Source organism: Ctenopharyngodon idella, chromosome 11, assembly GCF_019924925.1.
Source record: "Ctenopharyngodon idella isolate HZGC_01 chromosome 11, HZGC01, whole genome shotgun sequence".
NCBI lineage: Eukaryota > Metazoa > Chordata > Actinopteri > Cypriniformes > Xenocyprididae > Ctenopharyngodon > Ctenopharyngodon idella.
In genome coordinates, this window is record NC_067230.1 from 25263614 (window position 1) to 25277608 (window position 13995).

At 36.0% G+C, this 13995-nt stretch overlaps 1 protein-coding gene across 1 annotated transcript in view; it reads left to right on the plus strand.

Moving 5' to 3' along the window:
* The window catches only part of LOC127522439 (thrombospondin type-1 domain-containing protein 7B-like), a 56152-nt gene that overhangs the window by 29231 nt on the left and 12926 nt on the right, over nucleotides 1–13995 (plus strand). Inside the window, exons 3-7 of the mRNA XM_051912417.1 lie at nucleotides 5587–6427; nucleotides 11261–11509; nucleotides 11881–12041; nucleotides 12727–12882; nucleotides 13300–13500. Of these exons, the coding sequence (XP_051768377.1) occupies nucleotides 5587–6427; nucleotides 11261–11509; nucleotides 11881–12041; nucleotides 12727–12882; nucleotides 13300–13500 (1608 nt within the window). The remainder of the gene's footprint in view (nucleotides 1–5586; nucleotides 6428–11260; nucleotides 11510–11880; nucleotides 12042–12726; nucleotides 12883–13299; nucleotides 13501–13995) is intronic.

The window sequence follows — 13995 nt, forward strand, 5'->3', positions numbered from 1 at the left end:
CCTCTTAGGCTAAGCGCAGCAGCTCATTTGCATTTAAAGGGCACACACTGAAATGGCACGTTTTTGCTCACCCACAAAAAGCAATTTTAACATGCTATAAAAAATTATCTGGGGGGTATTTTGAGCTAAAACTTCACATACACACTCTGGGGACATCAGAGACTTATTTTACATCTTTAAGTAATGTGAACAAGGATGCTTTGAGTGAAACTAATAACAGTGAAAGTTTTTTTTTTTTTTTCTTCTTCTTCTTTCTTTTTTTTTTGAGTGTTCAATAGTATGGAAAAAAGTACTATGGAAGTCAATGGCTACCGTCAGCTGTTTGGTTACCGACATTCTTCAAAATATCTTCTTTTGTGTTGAACAGAAGAACGAAATTCATACAGGTTTGGAACAACTTGAGGGTGAGTAAATGATGACAGAATTTTCATTTTTGGGTGAACTATCCCTTTAAGATCTTGTTGATTATAATGAGGTCCAATTATATTTCTAAGAATGAGTGCGATCTAGTTTTGTTGCAGTGTATACATGGTAAAAAGTTGTACTGAAGCACTAAAAAACTTTCCACAGCTGCTAGTTTGAATTTTTTTAGGCTGGCAAAGACTTGCCAAGGTCACAGGTTTGATTGTCAGGGAATGCATGTGCTGATGAAAATTTATAACTTGCATTGTTTAAAGTTGTTTTGGACAAAAAATATCTGCCAAATGCATAAAATGTTTTAAAAATGAGCTCTGTTGTCAACGTGAGGTGATGAGGTGGTATAGCAAGCAGTATAGCACTCTTGTTTGCTTCATAATGGAAGTACAGCCACTGAGGAATCCCACCATAGAGGGAGGCTTGTGGGTTGTTGGTGATTAAAGCTTTTGAAAGTCTGAATAGCGGAAAATAACCTGTCTCAGGTGTGTTTGAACCAAAGCCTCTGATTGTTGCTAATAAAATATTTTCAGCTGTGGAGGCCGATGGGTTTTGCCTGAGGAAAAACCTGCGGGAATGAAAACCAATTTCAATTTTCACTCAAATTTGCATTTTGCAAGTAAATAGAAATTGATAATCTGGATTCTACTTGATACGATATCCTAGTTCAATCTGTACGTCTGCCTTAGTGCTGCCAAAATGGAGTAAAACCACTCACAATCTTACCGACAGTGACTTTGCTTCTAATGCCCTCGGAGTGACCTCATCCCATCTCACAGCTTTAAGTTGCTGTGACACCAAGGGACAGGGTCCTGCTCGTATCTCAGTTCTGTTTCTCGCCGCCTGCCTGCTATGTTTCAATGAAGGCCACATGAGAAATGGAGGGAGATAAAAGATCAACTCCCTGTGAGACATACAAGTCGGTTTGAAAGTTGGAAGGAACTTGTCACAGCTGTGAATGTGATTGTGAGTCTGTGTGTATGTGTGTGTGTTCTTGTATATATGGTTTATGAGGGCTCAAATGTGTATAATGTAGGGGTGTAACGGTACATGTATTCGTCCCGAACCGTCACGGTACACACGTCACAGTTCGGTTCATGCAGACGAATACAGTCAGTCACAGGCGATCCACACTCCAATCCAGAAGGGGGCATGCACAGTAATGCTTTTTAGCCTAACCACTTTTAACCTGCATCAACCACTAATAATCGCAATAAGCTCTGCGTTTTGTTACTTTCGATAAGAAACAAAGTGCCATCTTTCAGATTCTGTCCATTTTATCACGAAATTCAAACAATAAATGCCGTTTTGACGCTTTTTGATGTGGCGTGACAGATCGGCGCCTCAATTCAAACGGCAGCGCGGAGCACGAGTGAATGCGATCATCCCTTCCTCTTCACTACTACAGAATGAACATGAACACAGTAAAACCTCCAGTGTTAAATGAACATTGTTAGTGTTAAATTAACATTGCCAGTGTTTATATAATCCACACCGGATTATATAAACACCGGGTGACACTGGAAGTGTTAATTTAACACTGGATGTTTTGCTGTGAAGGTATGTTGAAAGATACAGTACAACTTACTGAAACGTATCATATCTCATTTAATTGTTTAATCGGTGTTTCAGCCGCGGAAAGATGTCAGTAAAACAGTTTGTAAATAATAGGTCACGTAGAATTACATTTACCTCAGAAAAGCCATTCAGCGTCAACAGCTTGTTAGTTCGCTAGAGAAATGAACTGTTTCGCTAAATATATGCACTATATTAACCTATATATTAATTATATTTTACTTTATTTTACTTTTAAATCCACCATGAAAACAAGTTATGATTATATTTCAACAACGAATTGGAGAAACGGAAGTTAATGCAAAAACTGCCTTATGTGTAATTTAAGTGTTGCAAATTGATATATTCATCTATTCATCAAAGAATCCTGAAAAAAAAAATATATCAGTTTCCACAAAAATATTAACTATTAAATATAAAGCAGGTTTCAAGATCGATAATAATAATAAATGTTTCATGAACACCAAATCAGCATATTAGAATGATTTCAGAAGGATTTATTTTGATCAATTTTGATAAAAAATACTGTAAAAACGTTATTATTCTGAAATATTATTGCAATATAAAATAACAGTTTTCTATTTTAATGTATTTAAAATAATAAATGCAGCCTTGGTTAGCATAAGAGACCTCTTTCAAATATTGGAATATCTTACCAACCTCAAAAACTGATGAATGCTAGTGTATGTACAAGTGACTGCAGCCAAATCGATAAATAATTTCATAAGGATATGAAGAATCAATGGTTATAGATCTGCATTTTTGGTTTCCACTAAATTCCTACAGAAAAGCTTGAGTAAATGTCCCACACTTGAGGGTTAAAAGCTTCACATTATCCTTGTCTTTCCATTTTCCTCCCCAAAAATGTCAGTTCAGACAGATAAAAGCACAACAACAGAAAATCTCTTTCCTGGTGGTTTTTCTCACATTGCTTCAGTTCAAAGTGATTATTCCCACATCTAGAGTCATTAATCAGCATGCCATCCATCAGAATCCTGATTAGCTAGGAGATCTCTGTAGGACAGGCCTCTGCGGTTAAAGTCTTACCTGAACCCCCTGCCTCTGAGTAAATTGATATTTGACTAAGGAGGATGAGCGCACGAGCAGTAATTATTAGCATGCTGTGAAGACCTAGTCTAATGATCAAATGTGTGTTCGGCTCTGACTGGAGGGTTTTGGCTGACCTCAGTGCTCATACAGTAATGATGTCACCCCATATGGCTCGCTTGCTCTGTCACATGGTTTTTGTCTGCGCCGTTGTGCATTAGATGGCATTTGCAGGATGGTAGGTCTATTTGGTGACCTCACTGGTGGGTTGATGAAGGGAACACGGCCTTTAACATCCCCTGAGGAATGATAGCAATGATGTCAGACTTCCACTGTCTGCTTGGAGCATCTGTCCCCCTCTGCCTTTTTGTCTTTCCTCTCTTTGTTCCTATCGCTTCTCTATTCATTCTGTCTCCTTATTTCTAATAGGGGATAATGGAAGCGATTTCAACAGATGGCAGCTTTTGCTGCTTTTAAATTTAAACAATTATGACTAAAAGATGTTGAATAAAGGTTAAAATGAATGATCTACATCCAGGATTTTATCATAGCTGTGAGGTCAGAAGTAACTGTATCACTTAGGAATATTGTATATTTAAAGCAAAAGTCTAAGTTGGACACACATTATAACAATGTTAGATGTATGCTTTAAATAGACAAAATTACTAACCGCTTATATAATTACTGCTAAACTAAGGTGAACAGTATTCTTTAGTGTTAAAACATTGATATTATTACTTTACAGTGCATTACAGGAATATAGTAACTCAAATTTATTTCAAAATTATATTACATTATATTATCATATTTTTTATTATTTTATTTTATGTTGGGGGCCAGACCAAGGCTTAATTGATTTGATGAAACACTAATTTTGTGGAAAATTATTAGTTTAAATAGAATTCAAAAGAAAATTTATTTGAAATAGAAATCTTTTGTAGCATTATAAATGTGTTTACTGTCACTTTTTATCAATTTAATGCATCCAAACTGAATAAAAGTATTAATTTCTTACTAACCTAAACTTTTGAATTGTTATTATTATATAATATTGATAATCTCTTACAGAAAGAACCAAATTTTATAGGAGATTTTAAGCTTAAAGTTCAGGGAAAGTTAATTGATGATGATTATGGTGTTGCTGCTACTTTTAACAGAATTAATAAAGAAACTATTAATGAATTGGGGACAAATTTGTAAAAAGGGACATAATTCTTACAATTGATGTTGTGGGTCAAGGTTTTAATCTAACTATGACTAATGAAACGCAAGTTTAAAAAGTTATTATCTCACTAAGAAATTTTAAATGTAGAGACGCTTATCAATTTGATACTATATTTAGATATTTAGCTCCTGTCATTACTTCATTACTAATTTGATTAATTTGTCATTTGAATATAGTGTTTTTCCCACTGCATGGAAACAAGCTATTGTTACTCCTATTTTTAAATCAGGAGATTATTATGAAGTTAGTAATTAAAGACCTATAAGCATACTACCAGTATTCTCAAAGGTTGCAGAGAAGAACAGCTGACATCCTATATTAATACAGTTAATGATGGTCTACGTTGTATGCAGTTTGGTTTTAGAGTAAATTATTCTACTGAAATATTCTACTAAATTATTCTATTTGAAATCAACCCAAACAAACCCACCCCTCTCTTCATTGCTCCGCCTCCAAAACTCACACTCCAATTCTAACCAACCTGCTCCAAGTCGGTCTCGAACCCCGGCCCAGCCGCTGCTGACATGCGAAGCGAATGCACTACCAATGACACTAAACATCGCATTCTTTAGTGGTCATCAGTGTGCAGTAGTTTAACGTAGTTTAGCATCCCTAGTTACTATATTTTAAGATCTGCGTAAAGTCTTTGATACAGTTAATCACAGTGTTCTTCTTTCTAAACTGTCTCTAAGTTTCCATTTACATTTAGAGCTTTAGCATGGATATCCTCAAAATGATCAAACAGAGAACAATGTGTAAAAATGAAAGGTGTTCAGTCCTGTAACCTACATTATACAATGGGTATACCGCAAGGATCAGTGTTAGGTCCCTTACTATGTAGCCTGTATATTAATGATCTCCCGCAACAGTGTGAAGGGATACAAGTGCAAATGTATGCTGATGATACTGTTATTTTTAAACATGTGAAAACAAACAGCAGAGTTAGCAGCTGTATATACATACTGTACTGTATGTTACTTATACCAAGAGATGGCGGGTGGATTTGCAATACCCTGTGAGAAAATGTAAAAAATGTTACAATTGCTCCCTACTTTCAGAATTTTGTCAGGTATGATCCAGAATTTGTCAGTGTTCCTTCTCTTTCTCTCCAGCTCATTTTTCTGACAGTGCTGTTCTAAAATGATTAAAGATTATTATCCATCTTGGCTGGCTGAATCCACATGTACCTGTACAGTATTTCTGAGTTAAAGTGAGATGAATAGAGGCTCAGCGCTGTGCCTGTTTTGGGCTTAAATAGACAGTGGTTACAATAGTAATACAATTCATTTCATATCCTGTGTGTGTGTCTCTCTTATTTCCTGTAGGTGTATGGGGTGTATGTGTGGCCAATGATTGCGGTTCTGTCGGGCTCCAGAGTCGCTTGGTGTGGTGTGTCCATTCAGAAGGCTGGAGCACACATCAGTCCAATTGCTTTCAATCTGATCGGCCACCGCACCAGCGTGTGTGTGTGAAGATGTGCGAATGGCAAAAGGATCTGTTTGAGTGGCGCTTGTCTCCTTGGGGTCCCTGCATCCCGAGTCCTCTCCTCCCAGCCAGTCGATGTGTGACCGCTCAGCGTGGAGTACAAAAGCGAGATGTGTTGTGTGTGAAGCGTACTAACAGCACCAAGGTGAGCCTGCATGTATGTGAAGCGTTTTCTTCACCTCCAGAACGAGAGCAGGCGTGTTTGTTACCCTGCCCAATCGACTGCGTCGTCTCCGCCTTCACCCACTGGTCTACCTGCAGCCGCACCTGCGGGTCGGCCCTCCAACAGCGCACCAGGCATGTGCTGGCAACACCCCTGTATGGAGGAGCAGACTGTCCCAGCCTCACCCAGACACGTCCCTGTAACCATGACAATGCCCACCCTGCCCTCTGTCCCTCTGACCAACAGGAATACAGCTACAGTTTGTGGGTGGGGCCCTGGAGCCCTTGCAGACTTAAAGGGACAGCGCCTCTTGGAAAGACAAAAGTTGACTTCAATTTTGACCTTGATGGGAAAAAAACAGTCAAGGCTTCATACATGATCAAACGCCACACTGAGAGCATTCACCATCAAAATCATTATGATGAAACTGGCCACAAAGTATCCTGGGAAATCATAATTGGCTATCAGACTCGGCAACTGCGCTGTACTAGGAGTGATGGGAAGAATGCCATGTTAAGGTGGGCATCCATTTTATGAAATAATGAGTGAATAAGTTTATAAATCCATCCATCTATTCACCCACCCATCTACCAATCAATCAAATCAGTCTGTTCATCCATTCTCACATCCCTCAATCCACAGATTGATCAGTCAGTGCACACATCCGTTTACAGCACCAACCATTTTATTTTTTAGTTTTGTTTTTAGTTTTGTTATTGTTTTATTGTACTGTATTGTATTTTGTTTTGTTTTGTTTATTTTGTTTTGTATTGCTTTGTTTTATTGTGTTATTTTGTTTTGTTTTGTTTTTTGTATTTTGTTTTGGTTTTTGGTTTTTTATTTTATGTTTTGTATTGTTTTGTTTTATTGTATGTTATTTTGTTTTGTTTTGTTTTTTTTGTTTTATTTTGTATTTTGTTTTGTTTTATTGTATTTTATGTTTTGTATTGTTTGTTTTTTTTGTATGTTGTTTTGTTTTGTTTTGTTTTGTGAAACTCAACCCCCACAGTGTAATCCAGAACCCACAGCTACTTACCGAAAAATGGCCCTAAAATATTGATTTCAGTTTAAATTATTTTATGTGAGAAAAAGAGATGGATGTTGGATGTAGGAAACTGACCAATTATAAAGTTTAGTTTTTTACAAAAATACTTAGATACCAGAATAAAGAGAGAGTTGTGTAATAAAAGCTTTTAAAGAACTATTGTAGATGTAGTCAGAATTGACTGCGGTCTAATAGAGGTGCAATGAATACTCATTACTGATCCGACCATGAATAAATGATACATGTCTATTAGCACACAGTTATGCAACAATGTTATGCAATAAATTTGCCTTTTTTTATTAAATGCTTCTCCACAGTGAGGATATTAGCGTCTGCTGTATTAAGCTCTGCTTTCCTCCTAGTGCAGATGGATTACCATTGTACCATATGATACTGTTTTCATCAGAGAACAGGCTTTTATTTATGCATTGCTGGTTACACTGTCAAATAACAGAATCTAAATTTTACTTTCTGTTGTGGGTGATGCAATAAAGTGAAGCCTTTTCACCTTTTCTTTTTACAAGAAGATCCCAAGCCTGCTGTTTTTTATTAATTTTTCATTCGATTTTAATGGAAATAGTACTTGTTGCTCCAGTAAACTAAAATAATAAGCTCCAGAGAGAGAGAGAGAGCGCAGGACTGCAGTGTGTTGCAGTGAATATGAAAAAGGAAAAAACAGTTCTGAAAATATCCACGTTATCAAACATGCTATAGAACAGCAGAAATCTAGTGAGACAAGTACGTTATGCTTTTTGATTTGCTCCAAATGTTCCAGTTCTATGTAGTTCTCATACCATCCATCCGAGAGCGCTCTGAATCCGAATCAATTGACAAAATGTGTATAGCTCAAGAGGAAAAAAAGAAAAGGTGGTCTGACTGAACCAATATTTTATGGGAAACGTTTTTTTAACACATCCAACACTTAAGATGAGCATATGAAGTTGTGCATATAAAAATGTGCATATAAATCTGAATTTAAATATCCCACCTGAGTTTGATGATTTCTGTTTTAATTCTCATTACCAAGTGAAATTTTAACAGTGTTTCACATTTGTGCATCAAACTCATCCCAGTGAAACATGGAAATATAATTGAATCTAATTCTTTTGTTGGCCCTTTATAACTAATACTTTTTTAATAGTTTACTGAAGATTAGCACATTTTTGTTGTATTTCATTGTGCATTTGTGGTCCCCTAATTCAATAATCTGCTAATATTTATTCAATGCCAATTCTATGGTCAAACATGCACGCTTTGCAATCAATACTTTGCAAGCAATGTTTTGTTGTCTATGCTATGCAGCAAGCATCAATATTGTTACAAACAATAAGATGCTAATGCCAGTCTTTATTTGAACCACTCGTTTACGCACTGCATAATAAATTAACATCATTTTATGTCTGCAGATTACAAGATTTCCCTTGCGGTTTGCAAACTTTTTTGCATTTGTATTAAGCCAGACTAAACTTTTGAATAAATTGAACACCCACGGACCACCCCATCTCTCTCTCTCTCCCAGGATTTCATAGTGTGCTTTAGCTTGTTTTGTATGCCAATATATTCAGTGAGAATCAGCAGCAACACTAAAGCCTTGGAGAGTTCGAGAGACAGCTTGAAAAATGTTCTGTTTATGTTACTACCTTTTTTTGCCATGGTAGCCAGAGGCTAAATGCATGCCAACAGCTTCAAAACAGGCAATGAAACAAACATGAAACACTTTGAAACTAACTAAACAGTGTAATGTTTGAAATTGTAATCTGTTGATTTATTTTATTATTTTTAATATTTTATACTTATTTTTAATCATATACAGTGTGTGTGTGTGTGTGTGTGTGTATATATATATATATATATATATAAGACGGTTAGTTCCTGTCCTTGATTCTGATTGGTCAATAGCTGTGTTTTATTCACGATAAAACACGGCTATGACCGCTTCACCCAACGGTTCTGTGTATCACTACACAACACCCTTAGCAACGTAAACTACATGTTCTCAATTGATATTGTTCATTGAAGCTTACTGCATTATGTAGAAGAGCATTGTGAGAAAAAGATCAAGTGAGCGAGTTTATTACCTGCATTCAGATTTAGCATTTTCCTTCAGGTCAGTCCTGTATTATCTTGTCCTTTTAACAGTTAAGGGGTTTTCCCGTGACTGACAGCGTTAGTCAAAGCATTTGTCAGTTGCATCTTGTTCCGTGTTCACAACAATTCAGTCTTTTCAATGTAAAAGTCTTCGCCACTGACTGACACACTCATAAAGATAGTCTTTGCTGCCATCTAATGGCGTAATAATGTAACTTCTGTTGCTGTTCACGGTCAAGGACTATTTTTTCTGGCAGAAGGAAAGCTTTTGGTCAAAGTTTAATTCATGAAAGTTGCATTGATACATATTTTTGGCTTTAATATTTGTATTGTATGGTAACTGTTTTATAAAAGCAATAAGGTACGAGAGGCTGTGCTGTATCGTGAATAAGTCTCGGCTTATCCACGATACAGCCGTGACTTATTCACAATACAGCACTAGTCTCGAGTACCTAATTGCTTACATATAACCTTATTGCTTACCATATTGCTTACACATAATATATGTTAGGGGTGTAACGGTACACAAACATGATTGTTCGGTTCGGAACGTACCTCTAAAGTCACAGTTCAGTATGGATATGGTAGATATATGAGATATTAGATATAATAATAAACACTCAAATAAAAAAAAATGTAAATTACAAATAAGGCAGGTTTTGCATTAACTTCTAAATCTAATTATAAAATCATTTTTCAATTATTTTTTGAAATATGATCATCTACACAGTTATTATCATAACTTGTTTTCATGTCAAATTTATTTAAACATATATTAAATAATTATGACATTATTAACAGGTAAAGTAGCTTAAATATAATGAATATATAAGTTAATATAGTGCATATATTTAGTGAAATGCTCCCCTCTAGAGTTCATTTCTCTAGTTAACTAACATGCTGTGGACACTAAATGACTTGCCTGAGGTAAATGTAATGCTATGTGAGATATTATTCTCAAGCTGTTTTATTGAAGTCTTTCTGCAGAGGAAAGTCTGGTTGAGAGATTACACGTAAACATTTTTTATGCCTAGATCGTCTGTTCTTCTTCTGCACTTTTTCCTGTTGTGGCGGTTAGCAAACAGCATTGCATTACCACACGCGCACCCTTCTGGATTGGAGTGAAGGGGGCGCGTGGAGTGGCAAGTGACTGACTGTATTTGTCGTCTGACTGCATGTATCGAACCGTGACGTCCGTACCGTGGCGGTTCGGGATGAATACATGTACTGTTACACACCTAATATATATATATAATTAAAAATAAATAAAATGATATTATATTCTATACAGAGCTGGTTAGATTACTTATGAATTGTAAACAGTTACTGATTACAAATTACATGACAAAATTTGTAATCAGTAATATAATCTCTTAGATTACACATTTTTGGTAATGTAATCTGACTACTTTTGGATTACATTTAGATTACTTTTGTGCTAACTCTTATTTGATGTCACATATATTGTAGGATAATCTACTATTTTGACAGATACAAAGAAAAAATATATTCCAAAAAGTATATTCTATTCACCAGCAAGAGCCTCAACAGATTCTTTTTAAAGTGCAATGTATGGACAGTCAATACTTTAAAATACTAACACTAATGTACCTTTTAGTGTTTGCTGATAGTAACACTGAATAAAACAAAATCACATCTTATGATTTTAAAACATATTTACTTAAAATTAAGTAAATTTAGAAAACAGCAACATTACAAAAACAAATATTGAAAAACATGAAATTCACAGCAATATCACTGCTACATCAAATATTTCATCTATATTTCATGTACTATTATTATTATATTATTATTATTATTATTCATATATATATATATATATATATATATATTTCGTATATATTCATCTATATTTTAGCTGTATTTCCCCCTCACTGCTGGAAAAACTCGAAGAATCACGGACGTATATAAGCGGCAGGTTTATTAGGGGAAAAAAATATAAATGTTAAAAAAATGAAAAATTAGGAGAATTAATGAATTGTGAACAACTTACTGCCATCGTGTAAATAATATGTAATCATGTAATCCATAAAAAAGTAACTGTAGTCTGATTATGAGTATTTTAAAAAGTAGTTTACTCTAATTACAAGTACTTGATTTTTGGAATCTGATTACGTAATCCAGATTACATGTAATCCAGCTCTGATTATATAATAATAGCAAATTATGACACTGTAAATTTCCTTCTCACTTCCAGCCTTTGCGACCATGACAACAGCCCGGTAAACTTTCGTTCATGTGTGATGCCCAGAGACTGTAAAGTGTCTGATTGGTCACATTGGAGTCCATGTTCAAAGACGTGTCGGACATCTGACCAATCACCTGGCTTCAGAAGCAGGAGCCGCAGCCTGAAGAGAGCAGCCATTGGTGGAGGAGAGCCATGCCCCGCCCTGGAAGAAAAAGCAAGCTGTAATATTCTGGAAGACACACTGCCACTGTGCCCAAGGTGAAGAAACTGCATTGCCAGAATTGCGCATCCAAATCTTTTCAAATGTCTTGATTTCCTCTAAATACATTAGTTCTTAAAGTCTGCAAGAAATGAAAATTCACCCCATCTATTTCTCATCAGTTTCATCCGCATAAACTCACCCCTTTCTTACAATCGACTGCAAGCTCGCATTCAGATGTGCCTCCATCTAATCAACAACTAATGGATTTTTTTTTCTTTTTCAATAATCTGTTTCACGTGGATGTACGTCACAATATGGAAGAAAAGATATTTTGATACTTCCGTTTCATTGCAGAAGACTGAAAAGACATGACTCTTTAATTTGACTTGAATTGTCTTATGTGTATTTTAATTGGCTGCAAATATAGGTATGAGTGGAGGGTGACCAATTGGAATCCATGCCAGGTGACCCCCCTTTTGAGTCAGCAGGACCATCGCCATAGCAATACCAGTGTCCTGTGCGGAGGTGGGATCCGGACCCGAGAGGCATATTGTGTCAGGATCCATGACAGCACAGTACTATCCCATAGTAAGAACACCGTTGTAGATAAAGTAAACTATGGATTATTATCATAGAATTATGATTGAATTATTTATTTCGGTTTTTTTTGTACCATGGTACTATCACTGAATTATTTGAATTATTATTTTATGTGAGTATGGTAATCATTCAGTAGTTTGGTATATCAAAAGACCATATTATTACCCAGGGGGTGGGTGTGGCAGCTCCTATTAACTAATTAATATTCATGAGCCAAGCTGACACTACAGTTCACAAGTTCACAATGAATGAAGAGCGATCCAAGTCATTTATGAGATTCCATTTCAGTAAAGATGTAGCCTTAAAAGACCTTTTGATTTGGGATCAGATTGCTGATAAAATGTCCATCTTAATGTACAATAAGCAAATGTGATTAACATGAATAAGAGCCTTTTTTAAGGCTCTAGATTGCTTTCATTTTATTTAATCCTTCATAGGCTGTTGAGACTCAGGGCAGAACACTAAGGGGGAGATTTAGTTTCCTCCGTGTTTCTATTTTTTGATTTAAATGGTAATCTGTGGCCACACAGTGAGAAGGACAGATTTGAATTACATTTATTTTTGTTCAAGCTTCTGTAAGATCTGCAAAAATGCATTTTAAACAGTTTGGAAAATATCTCCAATGGACTTTTATGGTAAATCTGAAACTGTCTCTCTGTTTTTTCATTGTTAGTCAATCGGCCTGTTGGCAGGAACTTGTGCGCTGGGCCTTTACCACCATTGGCTGAATCTTGCTTCATTCCCTGTCAGAAACATTGTCCCCTCACGCCTTGGTCACCCTGGGGACCCTGTCTCCATGACAACTGTTTCGAACCCCAGGGGAGAAGAGGTGAGAGACAAAAACATCCCATAAAACCAGATTGCACACATTAAATTCACACCCTCTGTCCTTGGTTTCTCCTCTCAGTAATGTAAAAAGTGTATGAATCTCAGAGTTGAGCATATTTCTGACCCTAAGCTGTGGTGCCGCCCACTCATCGAGGCGACAGTGACAGCTGTATTCCTTTATTTTTTTACACTTTCTTTAAAGCCTTATATATATATATATATATATATATATATATATTCCATTTTCTATTTCTTCTCTCCTCTTCCTTAATGCGCATATATTTGGCCAAGATATTTGGCTGTTAAGCTGCTTATTTTGCCAGAATGTGGGAACAGTAACTGCTAAAACGTTGGCATCGAGCGTGTTTCGGTTTGAGTCATTGCCTTGTTATTTTGCATGCCTACACCTCATTTTTAGGTTTCAGGATGAGAACTCGTTCTGTAATTACCGAGTCTTGGGTGGAGTCTGACAGTTGCCCTCACGTCAGTGAAGCGATGATCTGTGATGACCCCATCTGCTTCCAGTGGCACGTTACATCACAGGGACCCTGTGTTCCACGAAATGGATCGTGTGGCCCAGGATCCCAAGAACAGACTCTGGAGTGTTTCTCCACCACAGGTATGAAGTTCACTTACCTGATAGTTCACCTAAAATTGAAAAATGTTGTTCCAAACCGGTATGAATCACTTTCTTTTCTTTTCCATATAATTAAACTGAAAAAAATTACCATAAAAGTAGTATAAGCAGTCCATGTGACTTATTAAAATATTTCATTATATGTTGGCAGAACTTTTTGTAATCTATTGTAATGTTTAGTTTTAGTAATTTTTATACGAATAAGTAAAAAATGACATCACTGATGACATCTATTCTAGTGCAGTGCATCTTAAGATGCCATATTTGAATGTATGCAAATGCAAATGAGAGAATTTTCAGAAATTTTCAGATTTTGGAGCCTGACATCTCCTATACCTACTTTACACTACTGTTCAAAAGTATGAGGTCAGTAGGATTTTTTTTTTTTTTTTTTTTTTGAAAAATATTGTTACTTTGGCTTAGTAAGGGTGCATTAAATTGATCAAAAGTGACAATAAAGACATTTATAATATAGAC